General features: G+C 46.5%; 1 protein-coding gene across 4 annotated transcripts in view; it reads left to right on the plus strand.

Annotated features, from left to right (window-relative positions):
- Nucleotides 1-18,661, plus strand: part of Mast2 (microtubule associated serine/threonine kinase 2) — a 126,380-nt gene extending 107,719 nt beyond the window's left edge. For 3 of the 4 annotated variants that reach the window (XM_048351206.1, XM_048351207.1, XM_048351209.1), the window contains 19 exons: nucleotides 769-870; nucleotides 5,492-5,624; nucleotides 6,260-6,321; nucleotides 6,912-6,997; nucleotides 7,458-7,666; nucleotides 8,364-8,502; nucleotides 10,696-10,828; nucleotides 11,954-12,119; nucleotides 12,742-12,843; nucleotides 13,078-13,200; nucleotides 13,351-13,460; nucleotides 13,899-14,053; nucleotides 14,256-14,539; nucleotides 14,631-14,822; nucleotides 15,433-15,659; nucleotides 15,853-15,975; nucleotides 16,334-16,470; nucleotides 16,596-16,786; nucleotides 17,092-18,661. In XM_048351206.1, the coding sequence (XP_048207163.1) occupies nucleotides 769-870; nucleotides 5,492-5,624; nucleotides 6,260-6,321; nucleotides 6,912-6,997; nucleotides 7,458-7,666; nucleotides 8,364-8,502; nucleotides 10,696-10,828; nucleotides 11,954-12,119; nucleotides 12,742-12,843; nucleotides 13,078-13,200; nucleotides 13,351-13,460; nucleotides 13,899-14,053; nucleotides 14,256-14,539; nucleotides 14,631-14,822; nucleotides 15,433-15,659; nucleotides 15,853-15,975; nucleotides 16,334-16,470; nucleotides 16,596-16,786; nucleotides 17,092-18,608 (4,191 nt within the window). In that variant the 3' untranslated portion in view covers nucleotides 18,609-18,661. The remainder of the gene's footprint in view (nucleotides 1-768; nucleotides 871-5,491; nucleotides 5,625-6,259; nucleotides 6,322-6,911; nucleotides 6,998-7,457; nucleotides 7,667-8,363; nucleotides 8,503-10,695; nucleotides 10,829-11,953; nucleotides 12,120-12,741; nucleotides 12,844-13,077; nucleotides 13,201-13,350; nucleotides 13,461-13,898; nucleotides 14,054-14,255; nucleotides 14,540-14,630; nucleotides 14,823-15,432; nucleotides 15,660-15,852; nucleotides 15,976-16,333; nucleotides 16,471-16,595; nucleotides 16,787-17,091) is intronic. The other variant, XM_048351208.1, reaches the window with a different exon arrangement.
- Nucleotides 18,662-18,875: the final 214 nt, after the last annotated feature.

Raw genomic sequence — 18,875 nt, forward strand, 5'->3', positions numbered from 1 at the left:
TGTACCAGGTCTTTCTTAAGAGTGCAGAACTAGCAACCAGAAACAAAGTTTCGGGAAGTAACTAGGTCTCCTTTTATCATCTCTGTTTTTCTCTAGTTTCTTTTTCTCTGTCTTTAGGGTAGCTGTGACCATCCTGTCTCACCCAAGTATAGCTTATATAGTTTTCTATACTATATTAATATTTGTCTTTCCCTCCCTCCCTTCCTCCTTCCCTCCAGCCCTCCCTTTGTTGTTGGTGTTGGTCATGGGGCTTGAACTCGGCCTATGTGCTAGCTCTGAAATTTTTCATGCAAGTCTAATGCGCTGCCAAATTGAGCCACAGCACTACTTCCAGTTTTCTGGTGGTTAATTGAAGATAAGAGTCCACAGACTTTCTTGCCTAGGCTGGCTTTGAACCTTGACACTCAAAAATCTCAGCCTCCTGAGTAGCTAAGATTACAGGTGTGAGCCACCAGTGCCCAGCTAATATTTGTCTTTCTGTCCACCTAAAAATTCTTAGGAAAGCAGTTCAAACTGGTGGGTTATTAGAGTGGGAAGGAAGGTGCAGCCATACAAAATAATGGTGACTCCTGGAAGCCTGAGTGGGTTTCAGGAAAAAAAAGAGAGAGGCTCCTGGGCAGCAAGGAGGAGGAGGGGGCGTAATAGTAGATACCAATAGAGCATCTGTATAAGTCCCTAAATTGTTCAACTCCCAAACTGAACTTAGCTTTTCCACTATCTGCTTTGTCTAAAATCAAATTGTTTAAGCAACCTTTGTGTTCTCTGTAGGCTCATGAGCGCTCAGAGAGCTCTGAAGTAGCCTTTGTAATACAGCTGGTAAGAAAGCTGATGATTGTCATTGCCCGCCCAGCTCGTCTCCTGGAATGCCTGGTGAGTGAACTCTGGGAAGGTTGGATGGGGAGGTAGCGAATGATAGCATCAGGGGAAGTATCTTGCTGCCAACAACAACAACAACAACAACAAAAAAAAGGACCTCACCATTTCCATTTTTGTTGCTGAGCTCCATATTTAAATATGATTTGCAAAAAACTGTAGGTAGGTAGGTAGATAGATAATTAGTCTAACATGCTGAGCCAGTCCTAGATCAGTGGGGACTTTGGAATCAAGAGCATCAGGTTAACATAGGCCAGTTTAGTTTGTATAAGTCGAGTACTTCATTTAACCATTCAGGTATGTTACTGAATACCTACTTCATCTTAGACATTAGAGGTATACGTATGAGTAAAGCAAAGTCACTTATTTCAACATATCTCCTGTGGTGTTTGCAAGTGTAAGGTATGTATATGTGTAAATGGCAATTACTATATTACAGGAGTCACAGTTAGCTGTACTGGTTACAATGGGATGGGAACCTGGTGAAGGGAATGATTTTAATCCTCTTTGGAATGAAAATGCAATGAAAGGCCTGGGAGGTGGTGGTAGGGAGTGGGGAGCATGAGGCTTATTCAGTGACCTCAAGGATGAATAAAAGTTTGCCAGGTAAGGGGCATGGAACTAGAGCACTCAGTGGAACACAGGTTTTATTTATTTATTTATTTATTTATTTATTTATTTATTTATTTATTTTACTTATCCTGGGGCCTGGGTGCTGCCCCTGAGCTTTTGCTCAGGAAAGCATTCTGCCACTTGAGCCACAGTGCCACTCCCCAACACAGGTTTTCTTTCTTTTTAAAAAAATCTTCAAGTAGTTATACAAAAGAGGTGACATATAACAAAGCAATTTATGAATACAATGCATCTTGATCAATGTTACCCCAGATTGTATCTAAAGAAGTGGTACCGAAAGTGAAACAGGCTCTGCTAGTAGGAGGAGTTTAGACTAAGGATTAAGAAAGGAAAAAGATAAAAGAAGATGGTCTATACACCTGTCCATCGATGCATTGCATTGATGAAAATAGAATGAAACCTAGTGAAATTGCTTGGGGAGGGCTGGGAATATGGCCTAGTGGTAAAGTGCTTGGCTCATATACATGAAGCCCTGGGTTCAGAAGTTCCTCAGCACCACATATAGAGAAAAGGCCGGAAGTGGCGCTGAGGCTCAAGTGGTAGAGTGCTAGCCTTGAGCAAAAAGAAACCAGGGACAGTGCTGAGGCCCTGAGTTCAAGCCCCAGGACTGGCAAAAAAACTAAACAAAAGATGAAATTGCTTGGGGAAGGGAGGAAGAGGGAGGGAAAGAGGGATGAGATTGATTGAGATATATTCTAAACATATGGAAATTTTTTTTCTGTTTTTTGTGGGGCTTGAACTCAGGGCCAGGGCACTGTCCTTGAGCTCTTCCACTCAAGGCTAGCCCTCTACCACTTTGAGCCACAGTGCTATTTCCTAAACATGTGGAAGTTTTAACACTCCTTCGTATAACTAATTTAAGCAAATAAAGTAGAAGTGGCAATGGATGAAGCTGGAAGACATAGTATGTAAGATCATGAAAGATTGGATTCTCATCTCCGAAATTTGCATTAAGACTTAGGCCAGGGGCCAGATATCTGTGGCTCATGTCTGTAATCCTAATTACTCAGGAGACTGAGATCTGAGGATCATGATTCAAATCCAGCTCAGGCAGGCAAGTCCATGAGAATCTTGCCTCCAATTAACCATTAAAAAAAGCCAGAAATGGAGCTGTGGCTCAAGTGGTAGAGCACTAGCTTTGAGTAACAAAGCTCAGTGATAACTTTCAGGCCCTGAGTTGAAGCCCTAAGGCCTGCATGTGCACACATACACACTTAGACCAGTTGGATCTTCTGTCACATTCTAGGCTAGAATGTGACATGGTTAGGTATACTCTTTTTGTTCTTTTTCCTTTTTTTTTTTTTCCAATCCTGGGGCTTGAACTCAGGGCCTGGGCACTGTCCCTGAGCTTCTTTTGCTCAAGGGTAGCACTATACCACTTAAGCCACAGCGCCACTTCTGGCCTTTTCTGTTTATGTGGTACTGAGGAATTGAACCCAGGACTTCATGCATGCTAGGCAAGCACTCTTACCACTAAGTCACATATTCCCAGCCCAAGTATACTCCTTTCTTTTTTTTTGCCAGTCCTGGGCCTTGGACTCAGGGCCTGAGTACTGTCCCTGGCTTCTTTTTGCTCAAGGCTAGCACTCTGCCACTTGAGCCACAGCACCACTTCTGGCCATTTTCTATATATGTGGTACTGGGGAATTGAACGTAGGGCTTCATGTATACGAGGCAAGTGCTCTTGCCACTAGGCCATATTCCCAGCCCAAGTATACTCCTTTCTTAATCTCCTTTATTTAGAATAATTCACATATAGCTGGGCACTAATGGCTCATGCTTATAAATTTTTATAATTCTAGGTACTCAAGAGGCTGAGATCTGAGGATCTTGGTTCAAAGCCAGCCAAAACAGGAGTGTCTGTGAGACTTTTATCTCCAAGTAACCAGCAAGAAGCCTGAAGTGGAGCTGTGTTAGGCTTGAATGAAAATACTCAGGGACAGTGCCCCTGGGTACAAGCCCTAGTACTGGCAGAAAAAAGAAAAAAATACATTCCTTTGAAACATACAATAGTTCATTTAATTTTACCAAATATATATTTATGTATTCACTTCTATAGTTGAAGTTTTAAAATGTTTCTATATCCTTAAAAGTTCCTTTAAAAGGTCTCTGTAGTCAGTTCTTCCCCCAGGAATCACCTACCTATTTTGTTTTGATTTTTACCATTAATACATTTGCTTTTGTACAGTTTCATGTACTGAAACCATCTGGTAATGCTCTTGAGTTTTCACTCAGCATAGTGGGTTTTTTTTTGTGGTTTATGTATGTTGCATGTGTTAGTATGTGGTTTCTACTTATTTCTGAATAAATACTCCATGAGATTTAGTTCTAAGAAAGATTACTTTGGTCTCTACATGGATGGCAAATAAACTAGAGAAATCAGCACAGAGATACCTAAAGCCATGTCTGTGAAATGGAATGGCAAAGATAATTGTGGAGGTACTTTTTGTTTGCTTGCTTTTGGTGCTAGTCCTAAGACTTGAACTCAGGGTCTTGGTGCTGTTCCTGAGATTTTTTTTTAAGTTTTTGCTTAAATTTTTTAAAATTTTATTGTCAAGGTGATATACAGAGGAGTCACAGTTACAAAGGCAGTGAGTACATTTCTTGTCAAACTTGTTACTTCCTCCCTCGTTTTTTCTCCCACCTTCCTTCCCTCTTTCCCAATTCCCTCCCCTCCCCAAGCTCTTTGCTCAAGGCTAGCATTCTACCCTTTAAGCCACAGCTCCACTTCTGGCTTTTTGATGTTTAGTTGGAGATAAGTCTCTCTTTGACTTTGCTAGCTTGCCTGGCAAGACTGGCTTCAAACTGTGATCCTCAGATCTCAGCTTCTTGAAGAGTGAGGATTATAGGCATGAACCACTGTCGCCTGGCTGTGAAGGTATTTTTGAGGTAAACATTCTGACCAGATGGGAACTGAGAGAAAAAACAAAAGGACTTTAAGGTCTGGCTTATAATATCTGCATAGGTAGTAGTATTGTTCTCCACAATTGGGACCAGAGGTCTAAGAGCCAGGGACAAAGCAGAGACTAGAGATGTATCTCTTCCTCAAGAACATAAAGACTGTGGTTCAAAGCAGGGGCTTGGAGCCAGGTTTGTGCACTCATTTTCCATTTCTTCCTCTCATATCTCACAGGTCAATGCATCCCTTTGGGCCTTGATTTCTGCACTGAAGTCACAAAGTACAAAATGCATTGTACTTATCTGATTTGCTGCATTGAAACTCATAAAACTATTTAAACATAATTTAACAAATAGAAGTTGTTTGCTGTGTGCAGCCCAGATAAGTGAGACGCTCATTATTTTGTGTAGTTAAGGACTGTGTTCTGCCAGCAGTAGAGCCCCAGGCCCTTGCATACAGAAGGTGGTCAGTAAATATTTAAAGGTATACACACAGCTCTAGGGCTGTGAACTGAAACTCTTGGGAACTGGACTGAGTGTATGCTAGGACTGGTCTGGACTGATTACCTGAACACATCTGACACTTGCATCTGGTTGAAGAAAGACTTGGGGCCCGGTGAATAGGCTAGGCTCACTTGAAACCAAAAGCCCTTGTCCTTGTTGCATCCTAAGCATAGACTTAGGATGTCACCAGAGATGACCTGTAAAACAGCTCTGTTGGCTGGGAATATGGCCTAGTGGTAGAATGCTTGCTTCACATATATGAAGCCCTGAGTTTAGTTCCTTAGCACTACATATGAAGAAAAGCCAGAAGTGGCACTATGGCTCAAGTGGTAGAGTGCTAGCTTTGAGCAAAAAGAAGCTCAGGGACAGTGCCCAGGCCCTGAGTTCAAGCCCCAGGACTGGCAAAAAAAACAGCTCTGTCCCTATTTTTTTAATTCCTAAATTATGTTTTTATGTGTTGGGTTGAGGTGCTCTTTCACAAGGACAAGTCTTCTTCATTCCTGCATCTGCTATATGCTATAAAACCAGAGACCAGCAGCTTTCACTTACATCTCTCACCACTCATTACCTCTCTCTGGTACAGGAGTTTGACCCTGAAGAATTCTACCACCTTTTAGAAGCAGCTGAGGGCCATGCCAAAGAGGGACATGGAATTAAATGTGACATTCCCCGCTACATCATCAGCCAGCTGGGCCTCACAAGGGATCCCCTAGAAGGTGAGCATACTGCCTGGTAGCTGCAAAGAAGAGATCTCATCTGCACGTGGACAGAACTTGGCAACAGGGGCTCCCCTTTGGGGTTATCTTGGGCCCAGTTGAGTTTGATTTAGAGATTCAGTTCAAATGAAGTCAACAACAAAGGACTATAATCACATTTCAAAAATGGTCACCTCCTTTACATATTTGCCTCTCCTGATGGTCCCCTTAGTGCTTCAGAGATTATCTCCATTCTTCTGGGCTTCTTGCTGAGCCATAGCCTGAACCATGGGCTTCCTGGTCTATAGTTGTCCTGTTTCTATATCTCTGCATACCCACCCCATCCAGTAAAGCAGTATTGAGCAGCAGATCAATACTGGTAGCCTTGCCTTAGGCCCTGTTGTCCAGAAAGTGTCCCAAATTTAAGAAAGCTAGACTGTGCTAAGCCTGGACTTATAGAAGTGGTATTGTAACATTTGGCTTATTTCCTGATCTGTGACTACACTGAGAATAGAGCCACAGAACTAGATTTGCATCCCAGGCTGATTCAGAAAGAACGCCTATCACGCGTGTACCTATTGCATGGCCTGAGACTAATGCTGATATGCTTTACATTGCTGCACATACTTTTTTCTTGTGTCCTTGGCATTTTCTAGAAATGGCCCAGCTGAGCAGTTATGACAGCCCAGACACTCCAGAGACAGATGATTCGGTTGAGGTAAAAGTCTCGAGTTCCTGCCCCTGTCCTGGAGCCTGATACCTGTGAAGCAAAGGCTCTGAGTTCACTTTAAGAATACATCTGGTACTTAACTTTGACAATAAAGAAGGGGAAGAAAAAAAAAAAACCCACATCTGGATGCTGGCGCTGGCACCAGTGGCTCATGCCTATAATCATAGCTACTCAGGAGACTGAGATCTGAGGACTGAGGTTCGTAGCCAGCCTGGGTAGGAAAGTCCATGAGATTCTTATCTCCAGTTAACCACCAAAAAGCTGAAAAGAAATGGAGCTGTGGCTCAAAGTGGTACAGTGCTAGCCTTGAGCTAAAAATCTCAGGGACGGCACCCAGGCCATGAGTTCAAACCCCAAGACCTGCACACCACACACACACCAAAAAAAAATATGTCTGAAGTAGAGATGGGGGAATTAGTGACTGCAGACACTGGAGTCATATGATTCATGAAAGAACGGGAAAGAAGGGGAGCTGTAGCAAGACTGAGAGCTGAGCTAGTTGCTAGGACCACTGCTTCACTAAGCATATGAACTCTTGAGAAGCAAGCCTGTTTCCTTCCTTTTCCCTTATCTTTTAGGGCCGTGGAGCATCCCTAACATCTAAAAAGACACCCTCTGAAGAGGACTTTGAAACCATAAAGCTCATCAGCAATGGCGCCTATGGGTAAAGGCGGGTCAGAGTGTAGCCAGGACTGGAGCTGAGTCAGCATTTGGTTTCTTTCTTCTGGGAGTAGATCTACTGCCCAATCCTAGGCAGCAGATACCTCAGCATAGACCCTATCCCTCTCTAAAGTCTCCTGGAGAAGCAACAGTTCAGTTTCTTATGACATCTGAACATTGTTCTTTTTCCAAGGCAAGATTCTTACCCCTCTTGGTAGTATTCTTCAGCTCTCTGAGTTCTGAAAGCACTGAACTGGATCCTCAAGAAATTTTCAGTCAGAAAATTTAAGACTTGTGTGAGCCAGGGGGCCTAGATCCTCTCTTTAATGTATATATCCCTCTGTACCCTTGTTCTGTGGACTTACAAGGTGACTTCAAAGGTATGAGGAGGTAGGTGGGTGATGGAAAAGCACAGCACAGGTGCTGAGAATCTATGGGGGACTAGTCTGGGCTATATTTCCCAGGGCTGTATTCCTGGTGCGCCACAAGTCTACTCGGCAGCGCTTTGCCATGAAGAAGATCAACAAACAGAACCTGATCCTACGAAACCAGATTCAGCAGGCCTTTGTGGAGCGTGACATACTGACTTTCGCTGAGAACCCCTTTGTGGTCAGCATGTTCTGCTCCTTTGAGACTAAACGTCACTTGTGCATGGTGATGGAGTATGTTGAAGGTACTGAAGTATTGGGGAAAAGGTGACCTTGTGTGGGGGACATGGTGCAATCCCAAGACTTAGGCCTAAACAGGAGTTAAGTTTCAGATCCCAGCCCTCTTTGGCATTGATTTTCAGGATCTCAGATTATTTGGCCATGGTAAGTTCCTTGCTTTACCATGATGTAATGAGAATCACTCTGGGACAGGATATAGCATCCCAGCAGCTATAGAAAGCCTACATTCCCTCTACCCTTGGCAATCAGACAGGAACAAAAGGTTAGGAAGCTAAGCCACAAAAGCTCAAGTTGGGGTACATGGCAGATTGTATCTTGGCCTGAGAAGAAAGGGAAGCAATTGCTCTGATTGATGGCTTAAGAAGGGAACATCCCTTAAAGCCACTCAAAATGTTATGGGAATGGAATAGAAGAACAGCTCCGGGAATGGAATAGAAGAACAGCTCTGGGCAGAGCTCTACTAAGGAGCAGCAGATTTTGCAGTGGCCCTTCTCTTACCTTCTCACTGTTGTATGTAGCTCCCAAAGACTACCTTTTTTTCCCTCTAAGGCTTAAGTTGAAGCAAAACAAAACTACCATTCAATGGATATATGCTAAGAGTTAACAGTGTTATCTAGCAGCTACCTCCTCAGGGACTGAGGACTAACCTAGCTAGAGCAGAAAAATTAATCTCTCCCTCATGATAGTCTGGACTTGTTGTAGGAGGAGACTGTGCTACTCTGCTGAAAAACATCGGGGCCCTTCCTGTGGACATGGTGCGTCTATACTTTGCCGAAACTGTTCTGGCCCTGGAATACCTACACAACTACGGCATTGTGCACCGTGACCTCAAACCTGATAAGTATGCTTATAATCAGGATTCACTGTCTAGTTCTCCCTGTTTGTTGTTGTTGTTTCTTGGTTGTGGGGCTTGAACTCAGGGCCTGACCTCTGTCCCTGAGCTCTTTTGCTCAAGGCTAGCTTTCTACCACTTTGAGCCACAACACCACTTCCGGTTTTCTGGGGTTAATTGGAGATAAGAGTCTCAGGATTTTTCCTGCACAGGCTGGCTTTGAACAATTATCATCACATCTCAGCCTCCTGAGTAGCTACGATTACAGGCATGAGGAAAGCACAGAATATTTGTGTCTATCCCAGAATGGTGGGTAGGAGCCAATGCTCATTGTGTGTGTATCTCTGTGACCACTCCATATGCAAAGACCATTGCCATAACCTGAGTTCAGCTTTAGGACTGGCAAAAAAAAAAAAAAAAAGTGGTGGGGCTGGGAATATGGCCTAGTGGCAAGAGTGCTTGCCTTGTTGTATACATGAAGCCCTGGGTTCGATTCCCCAGCACCACATATATAGAAAATGGCCAGTAGTGGCTCTGTGACTCAAGTGGTAGAGTGCTAGCCTTGAGCAAAAAGAAGCCAGGGACAGTGCTCAGGCCCTGAGTCCAAGCCCCAGGACTGGGGAAAAAACAACAACAAACAAGTAAGTGGTAGAGTGCTAGCCTTGAGTTTAAGTGTTCAGGGACAGCGCCCAGGCCAAGCATTCAAGCCCTAAGACCAACCAAAAAAAAAAAAAAAAGACAATTCCTGCTCCAGACCTGCATCTGTATAGGCTAGAGAAAAGATGGGGGAGCTGGGAAGAACATAAGCATTCTTTACTGCTTTGTCAATGTTTCTCCTTTCTTAAATGAGATAATACTCCTTACATTTGCTATGTTAGCTATTCTAGAGACCTTTCAAGGACAGCTTTTAAAAAAAATTTTGCTTTCGGCTTGTTTTTATATTCAAGATTAATAAACATAGGACCTTTTTTGCCATATATATATATATATATATGAATGAGAGTCATGTTCTCCTACTCTGTACTCTAAAGCAAGAATACCTGTGTTTGCTATGTTACTATAGAAAATCTTTAGGAGCCAGACTTTTTGTGTGTATATGTTCTAGGGATTGAACCTAGGGCCTCACACATGCTAGACCCCAGGGCCCAGATTTTTTTTTTTTTTGTCAGTCCTGAGGCTTGAACTGAGGGCCTGGGCACTGTCCTTGGCTTCTTTCTTTTTTCTTTTTTCTTTTTTCTTTTTTTTTTTCAAGTAAAAAGATGGATTTATTGGGGAAGTAAAAAGTATACTGACTGGCCAGGGTCACTGCCCAGACTCGGGAGCTGGAACCGCAACTGTACAAAGCAGGCTGACCCGGCCAGGGCCTCCCTGGCTTCTTTCTCAAGGCTAGCACTCTACCACTTGAGGCACAGCACCACTTCTGGCTTTTTCTATATATGTGGTGCTGAGGAATCAAACCCAGGGCTTCATGCATACACGGCAAGCATTCTGCTACTAGGGCATATTTCCCCCAGATTATTTTTAAAGCATACATTACAGAGCCCAGTAGAAGACAGAAGCATTGTTTTGTTCTGAGAAGAGGAACCACTTGGAAAGCATGACTGTTTTAGACAGATTGAGTTTATAGTGTGTGGCAGTTGTATAGGTATGCAACTTATGAACGAGTCCAAACCAGTGACAATGACTTGGGAATCATTAGAATAAAGGAGTAGCAAAATGGAACCTTTGGCACAAAATGAAATGGCTCAGGCAGAATATACAAAGGAATCTGATTTTTAGTTTTCCCCAACAAATCTTTTTTTTTAAGACAGCAATGTACATGGGACAAGATTTTGCATCCATTTCTCCTTTCAAGTAGGAGTATTGTGAGCCACCCAAATTAAGGAGAGGGGACCAGGGATGGCCAAAGCAACAGCCTTAGGCCAAGCTGATCTCTATAGAAGAAAGTCTTCTCATCCACTGACTGACAGGAACCCCCCCCCCACCCCCTGTGTAGAATTCAGGTGGGGCAACAGAGAAGTAGAGTTATGACAAAGGGTAGAAGGTAATACAAGGCCAAAGCTTTTTATTTATTTTCATAGTTGCTTTTCTTCCTGCTTATGTCCCACAGAACCCTGTAGAGGCCTGGGAGATTTTAGAAAGTACTAAACACTGTGGGAAACCATGAAATAACTGAATCATTTTGTCTCTATTATTTCTCAGCCTTCTGATCACATCTATGGGGCACATCAAACTCACTGACTTTGGACTTTCTAAAATTGGCCTCATGAGTCTAACAACCAACTTGTATGAGGGTCACATTGAAAAAGATGCTCGGGAATTCCTAGATAAACAGGTAAGGAAAGATAGGTCAGACCTGGGAAGTTGAACTCTAGGCCTGAGAATAAGGTCTTGAACCACATGCATAACTATGACTGCGTGTTAATATAATTTCATTGAAATAGCACATTTGGAAAATGATAGACACAGGAATCATGGATATAAAGTTATCTTTTTCAGTGTTTGGAGAAAATAAGTCATATAACTGTTGATGCAGAGTTTCATATGAGATCAGTCTTGAACCTCCAGCCTGAGCCAAGGGCAAAGTTTTAGGGCCTATTGTTCTTGGAACCTACTTTCAAATTTCCATTGAGCTATGACCCAGTTTCCTGAGTAGCCTCTGGATGTTCCCTGATTAGACATTTCAGGTTATGATGCTCAAAAAGTCCTTGTGGGGTCTGGGACTATGGCCTAGTGGCAAGAGTGCTTGCCTCATGTACATGAAGCCCTGGGTTCCATTCCTCAGCACCACATATATAGAAAAAGCTGGAAGTGGTGCTGTGGCTCCAGTGGTAGAGTGCTAGACTTGAGCAAAAAGAAGCCAGGGAGAGTGCTCAGGCCCTGAGTCCAAGCCCCAGGACTGGCAAAAAAAAAAAAAAAGTCCTTATGGTAGTCTTGTGACTGGTAGTTTCTGTTCTTTAGGATGCTATTGGGAAGCTAATTGTGGGATCACATGCCAGAAATGGGTGTTGAGAACTCAAGGAAGAGTAGTTCCAGGTTAATTTGGGAGCTGGGAATGTGGTTTAGTGGTAGAGTGCTTGCCTAGCGTTCATGAAGCCCTGGGATCAATTCCTCAGTACCACATAAACAGAAAAATCCAGAAGTGACACTGTGGTTCAAATAGTAGAGTGTTAGCCTTGAGCAAAAAGAAGCCAGAGACAGTGCTCAGGCCCTGAGTTCAAGGTCCCCAAGACTGACAGAGAGAGAATATTAGACACTTTGGTTAATTAGGAAATATACTAACCTACCACTCTAAAAGTTCCACTTCTGGCTCCCTGGGATTCCTGTTAATCTTATTTATTAATTGAAGTAAGTTCATTCAGAGACTTTTCTGCTCTAGGGATAGGTATATTCCTATCCTCCAGCCATTTTGCCAGTGAACTGCCTCAGGATGCTGAGCTTGCCTGACTTCTCTGCCCAGGTGTGCGGGACTCCGGAGTACATAGCACCTGAGGTGATCCTCCGTCAGGGCTATGGGAAGCCAGTGGACTGGTGGGCCATGGGCATAATCCTGTATGAGTTCCTGGTGGGATGTGTCCCTTTCTTCGGAGACACTCCGGAGGAGCTCTTTGGGCAAGTGATCAGTGGTAGGTACCAAACCATGGGCTACTTTGGAGCCAAGAGCTGTATCCACAAATAAGATACATGCACCTTTATAAGAGCCTTGAGCTCTTGTTCTGAATTTGCATGTGTTTGGTATGCTTGCTTCTTGTGGGGTATAGGGATTGTGTGTATGTATGCACGTATATACTACATCCCCTTGGAGCTTGTTCTGTTTGTATTCATGTCCTATGTGTAGATGCATTCCTATGTTTGTCTTTTTTTTTTTTTTTTTTTTTGTAATTCTCGGGGTGTTAACTAAAGGCTCTGCATGTGGTAGGCAAGTGCTCTACCACTTGAGCCACACCTCTGGCTCTCAGTCCTTTGTTTTATATGTACTTACCTATCATGTGGATTTGAGTTCTACCTGTGTCTAGAACATAAAGACAGGTGAGCTGGAGCTTCAGGGCAGAGGAAATCACTGTTGTGCAATGCCTACTATGGATGAAAGAGAAAGCCATGGTCTAGGAAGAAAGAGGTTTCCCTATGGAGTGCAAAGAATTGGGGTCCCAGGCAAGGCTGGGATTCTGGGCTCCCTTCCTTTTACTATCCTGGGACCTTCTCCTAGCTCTACCAACAATTTCTGCTTCTCACCCACAATGTCCTCAGATGAGATTGTGTGGCCTGAGGGTGACGATGCACTGCCCCCAGATGCCCAGGACCTTACCTCCAAACTGCTCCACCAGAACCCTCTGGAGAGACTGGGAACAGGTAAGTCCCATCCCGCTCCTCTTTCTCATGACTTGAAAAAGGAGGACAAGGGCAGACTTCATTCATCCTGATAGTCCCTCTGGATCAGGAAATGCTGCCCCAGCTCCTTATGGCCCAAAAGGAAGTGCTTGGCTAAGGCTTCCAGGCCTAGTATCTCAAAGGCTGGCTAATCACTTGACTTGCTGAAACTGCATTCCCCACAGCTTATTCTTACTCTGCCCTCCCTGCCCACAGGTGGTGCCTATGAGGTGAAGCAGCACCCGTTTTTCACGGGTCTGGACTGGACAGGACTTCTTCGCCAGAAGGCTGAATTTATTCCTCAATTGGAGTCAGAGGATGATACCAGCTACTTTGACAGTAAGGCCACAGTGGAGTATTTCTGGTGCCCAGTAATGCCTGTGCATACTGGTATTGGGAGCAACTTCTCAGACCTTCTGAGGTCTGATAGGATCCCAAGGATGCCACCAACAGGGGCTCTGAAAGGAACTGTTCTGTGTGTCTACCCAGCCCGTTCAGAGCGATATCATCATGTGGACTCAGAGGATGAAGAGGAAGTGAGTGAAGATGGCTGCCTTGAGATCCGCCAATTCTCTTCTTGTTCTCCAAGATTTAGCAAGGTGCGACTGAGGAGGCCCAGGCTGGAGGGTTGGGGAAGACCTAACAAGGACACACCTGGGGCAGGTTCAGATGGTGATGATGGTGACAGGACCACTTCTAGAAGAAGGAGAGGAGAGGACTGGGCTGCATACAACAGATGCTTCTAGAACCATTCCAATCTCTGACATAAGAGATGCCTAGGGTTAGGCCAGGTCAATCAGACCACCAGCAAACTAACTGTTCCAGATATTCAGGTGGGATAGGCCCAGGTGCATTCTTTCCAGATGGGGGTGTCAGGACCAATCTATCCTCCTGCTGTTGCTTCCTGGGGGGTACTGGTAGTAATTAAAGGAAAAGATTCGTCTAAATCCCTGGGTTTCAGGTAGCAAGAAGATACCTCTGTCCCCTGAGAAGCAGGTCTGTCACAGCTCTCCCACATGTGTCTCCCTTGCCCACAGGTGTACAGTAGCATGGAGCGGCTCTCACTGCTTGAGGAACGTCAAACACCACCCCCGACCAAGCGCAGCCTAAGTGAGGAGAAGGAGGACCGCTCAGATGGCCTGGCAGGGCTGAAGGGCCGGGACCGGAGCTGGGTGATTGGCTCCCCTGAGATGTGAGCATGCAGGGCTCGCCAGGGTGGGCAGCACAGCCATTACTTGTCACAGATAAGAGAGAAATTGAAATGCTGGGGAGGTGGCAGTGGTGTGGCATTTTTAAGGGCAGCCCAGAAGGAATGTCTGAGGAGGACAGTTCCTTTGTGCCTCTAAGGAACTCTAGGCTATCTCACCACCCCATCCCTGGGCCTTGTCTCACAGATTGCGAAAGCGGCTATCAATGTCTGAGTCATCTCACACAGAGAGTGACTCAAGCCCTCCGATGACAGTCCGACACCGTTGCTCAGGCCTCCTAGATGTGCCTCGCTTCCCTGAGGGCCCTGAGGAAGCCAGCAGCACTCCCAGGAGGCAGCAGCAGGAGGGTATATGGCTTTTGACACCCTCATCTGGAGAGGGGGCATCTGGGCCTGTCCCTGAACGGCCAGTAGAACGGCGGCTGAAGCTGGATGAGGACCTTGTTGGCCAGAGCAGAGGTTCCAATCCAGGTATGAACTAATGGGTGGCCAACAGTCCAGGCTGGAGGTTACTACAGAGAGGAAGGCCCAGTTACATTGCACTGTTTACTTGGGCCCACAGCTGTGGAGACTCGAAGTCATGGGAGCCCACTGGCTGAGGGAACCACAGCCAAGGCCATCAGTGACCTGGCTGTGCGTAGGGCCCGCCACCGGCTACTCTCTGGAGACTCTATAGAGAAGCGTACTACTCGCCCTGTCAACAAAGTGATCAAGTCTGCCTCAGCAACAGCCCTTTCCCTCCTCATTCCTGCAGGTAAGGCCATGGGAGCCAGGATAAAACTCATAGGAAGAATAGTGGGAATCTGTGGAGCAGGCCCAAGGATCTATGTGTAGTATCCCCAACAGACCTGTTGAAGAGCAGGTGTCTGAGAGATGTGTGTCCCTTCATTATGAAAGTGGAGTCTCTGGAGATGTATAGTGTTGTGTGGAGTGGGTGAGAGGAGAGGGGAGAGAGGAGAGATAACCAGAAGGGAGGGCAGTGTGGTATAACAAGTGCAGACTTTGAGGCAAAGTGCTAATACCTAATCTCTATCACTAAAAGCTCTTGATCTTTTAATAGTGCCTATTAATAGTAACTCAATAGTAGCTAGCTCCTAGTATAATCATGATGTTTGAATGTATACAAAGAGCTTATATAGTGCCTGTATATACATAAATGGTAGCTACCATTCCCTATCACCAGTGCCCCCATCTGAGGCCTGAGATGTTCTAAGTAGATGAGGGTGTGGCAGTCAGGGGCTGTGAGGAAGATGTACCTTAGCTCTGGCTCTGTGTGTGACTACAGTTGTGCTGAGATCAGCAGGCTGAGAGCATTGCCAGGCCAAGGCTTGTGATCCACTAAGTCCTGGTTTCTCCTCCTCCAGAACACCATACCTGTTCTCCATTGGCCAGCCCCATGTCCCCGCACTCCCAGTCATCAAATCCATCATCTAGAGATTCTTCTCCAAGCAGGGACTTCTTGCCGGTCCTTGGCAGCTTGAGGCCTCCCATCATCATCCACCGAGCTGGCAAGAAGTATGGCTTTACCCTGAGAGCCATTCGTGTCTACATGGGTGACTCAGATGTCTACACTGTGCACCACATGGTGTGGGTATGTTTGACCAGCAAGAGTTGTTGTGTCTTAGTTCTGTCACTCTTTGACCTTCCCCTTACTGTAGCCTGACTGCCCATACTTCATAGGGGTCAAGGGTGGTAGTGAGGAGGCTCTCAACTTAATGAACAGAACCGTCCCCTTCCCTTCCTTGTTAAGCTCCAGATTAAAAACTTTTCTCTTCCTGGAATAGCATGTGGAAGATGGCGGTCCAGCCAGCGAGGCAGGGCTTCGTCAGGGTGACCTTATCACCCATGTCAACGGGGAGCCTGTACATGGGCTGGTACACACAGAGGTTGTAGAGCTGATTCTTAAGGTTAGTGCTGGGATCGTTGCCTGCTATGGGGAGTGGGAGAATAAGACCTATGTAACACTGAAGGCAGATACAGGGACATGCAAAACTCAGGCATAGCACGTCAGAAGATTTTCTTCAAAAGACAGCACCACACCTGCTGAGCTGCAGATAGGCCTGGAGAACAATGTCTTTGTACTACTAAACCATTGTGAACAAGAGCCATTTCTCTCTCACAGGAGAGAGAAGATAGGTCTTGTTCAGACATGCTGGTGCACAGGCAGAATCTGCCTAGGGTGCAGCCATACCAAAGGGTAGAGGCAGGGGAAGAATATAGCCATCACCTTAGTCCAGCCTCATACTCTGCTTTGCTCTACTCCAGAGTGGAAACAAGGTGTCTATTTCAACAACTCCCCTGGAGAACACCTCAATTAAAGTGGGGCCAGCACGGAAAGGCAGCTACAAGGCCAAGATGGCCAGAAGGAGCAAGCGGAGCCGGGGCAAGGAGGGACAAGAAAGGTGAGCTGAGCTTGATACAAAGATCTTCTGAGGAACGGGGTGCTTGCATGTGCTTGTGAGTCCTGTACCTAGATTGTGCTGTTTCCTGTACCTCAACTCTACCTTACACCTTACCTCTGCATCAGGAAAAAAAGCTCCCTGTTCCGGAAGATCACCAAACAAGCCTCCCTGCTGCACACCAGCCGCAGCCTTTCTTCCCTCAACCGCTCCTTGTCATCAGGAGAGAGTGGGCCGGGCTCTCCCACACATGGCCACAGTCTTTCTCCTCGATCTCCCACTCAGGGGTATCGGGTAACCCCCGACGCTGTGCACTCAGGTATGGCGGGCCCCTGTAGGATCTGAGACCATTCCCTGGGAAGTAGGAAAGTGCCCGGGCTTTCTTCAGGTCCTACTCTCTTAATCAATTCGAACCCACTCCAGAATGATCAGCAATCCCGGGAGGAACTGATAGGAAGAGTGGTTTATTTTATTGTTTGTATAACCTGGTCTCTGGCCCAGTGGTGGGGTAATACTGACAGTCCTGGGACATTCCCAGACTAAGCCCTGTTTTGCCCTTCAGTCATTTCTAATAGCTAACACAGCTCTGCCTCTGTCTGTCTGTGTGTGTCTGTCTGTCAAAAGTGGGAGGGAATTCATCACAGAGCAGCTCCCCCAGCTCCAGCGTCCCTGGTTCCCCAGCTGGCTCTGGGCACACGCGGCCCAGCTCACTACATGGTCTGGCACCCAAGCTTCAACGCCAGTACCGCTCTCCACGGCGCAAGTCAGCAGGCAGCATACCTCTGTCACCACTGGCCCACACCCCTTCTCCACCTCCACAAGCAGTTTCACCTCAGCGGTCTCCATCACCCCTGTCTGGTCATGGTGCCCAGGCCTTTCCCACAAAACTTCACTTGTCTCCTCCACTAGGCAGGCAACTCTCTCGGCCCAAGAGTGCAGAACCACCCCGCTCCCCATTACTTAAGAGGGTTCAGTCCGCTGAGAAACTTGCAGCTGCACTGGCTGCTTCTGAGAAGAAGTTAGCCCCTTCTCGAAAGCATAGTCTTGACCTGCCCCACTGTGAGCTCAAGAAGGAGTTGCCACCCAGGGAGGCCAGTCCTCTGGACATAGCTGGGACCAGGGCAATGCTGTCTGGAAAAGGAGCAATGCCTGGCAAGGGCGTGCTGCAGCCCGCGCCTTCACGAGCCTTAGGCACCCTCCGGCAAGACCGGGCTGAACGACGAGAATCGCTGCAAAAGCAAGAAGCTATCCGTGAGGTAGACTCCTCAGAGGATGATACTGATGAGGAGTCTGAGAACGGCCGAGGTGGACAGGAGGCAGGATTGGCATCGCGTTCAGAAGTGGGCCAGACTCCTGGAGCAGCAGGAGAGCGTGAAGAAGAGGACTCCTTGTTGCCCCGGGACCTGAGGAACCAGGATCCAGTGGTCCCGGTCCTGCTGACAGGGGTCATACTGACGCCTCCCAAAATAGAAGGTTCTGATGTCCCTCAGAGGAGGCTTGGAAGCTCACAAGCCTTTGAGGAGGGTGCCAGCTCGTGCTTGCCGGTCTCCTCCCTGGGTGGGTCTAGACCCACTGACTCCCTCCCCCCGGAAGGCTGCTGGAAGGCCCAGCACCACACCCAGGCACTATCGGCACTTTGTCCCAGCTCTTCAGGACTTGTCCCCACCAGTTACTCCACTGCTTTCTCCACCGCTGGGAAGCAAGGCGCATGGTCCTGGAAATTCCTTATTGAGGGCCCAGACATGGCATCCCCAAGCAGAAAGACAGCAATGACAGGTGGACAAGCCAATCCCCAGGATTTGGAAGCCACAGCCACAGCCCACCCTAAAAACCTATCTTCTGGGCCAGAGAGACAGCCACAGCCACCCAGTGCACTCGGGCTGGCCCATCATCCACTTTGTGATGTCCCCAGCCAAAGCTGGCTATGGGCGACTGAACGTGCACCAGGAGAAAAAGCAGAGCTGAGCATTACCAAAGTGCCTGATGCCTCGGGTGACAGGAGGCATGATGTTCCTTGCAGAGCCTTCCCCCTCACCCAAGAAACTGGGCCCGGCCTGCTTTGGAGGGGCCAGGACCCGGGGGTCCATCAAAAGCATCAGGACTTGTCATTGGCATCAGATGAGTTTTTAAAGCAAACATAGCAGTTTACCATTTCTTGCACTCAGACCTGTGTAATATACCCTCCTGGAAACCATCTTTTGTCTTTGCTTGTTTCTTTCTTTCAATCATCACAAAGTCTACGTCCAGATCATATGTTGCCACTGGGAATATAGTAGTGACCAAGACAGGTTCTACCCTCAGGGAAGGGACACCTAATTCAGCTTCCCTTCTCAAAGACCGGGAGATGTGTGAGCTCAAGCATGAAATATAGACACAAGGCAGCAAGCATTTTGCTGGGTATGGAAGAA

The sequence above is a fragment of the Perognathus longimembris genome, chromosome 7 (genome assembly GCF_023159225.1).
Source record: "Perognathus longimembris pacificus isolate PPM17 chromosome 7, ASM2315922v1, whole genome shotgun sequence".
Lineage (NCBI taxonomy): Eukaryota > Metazoa > Chordata > Mammalia > Rodentia > Heteromyidae > Perognathus > Perognathus longimembris.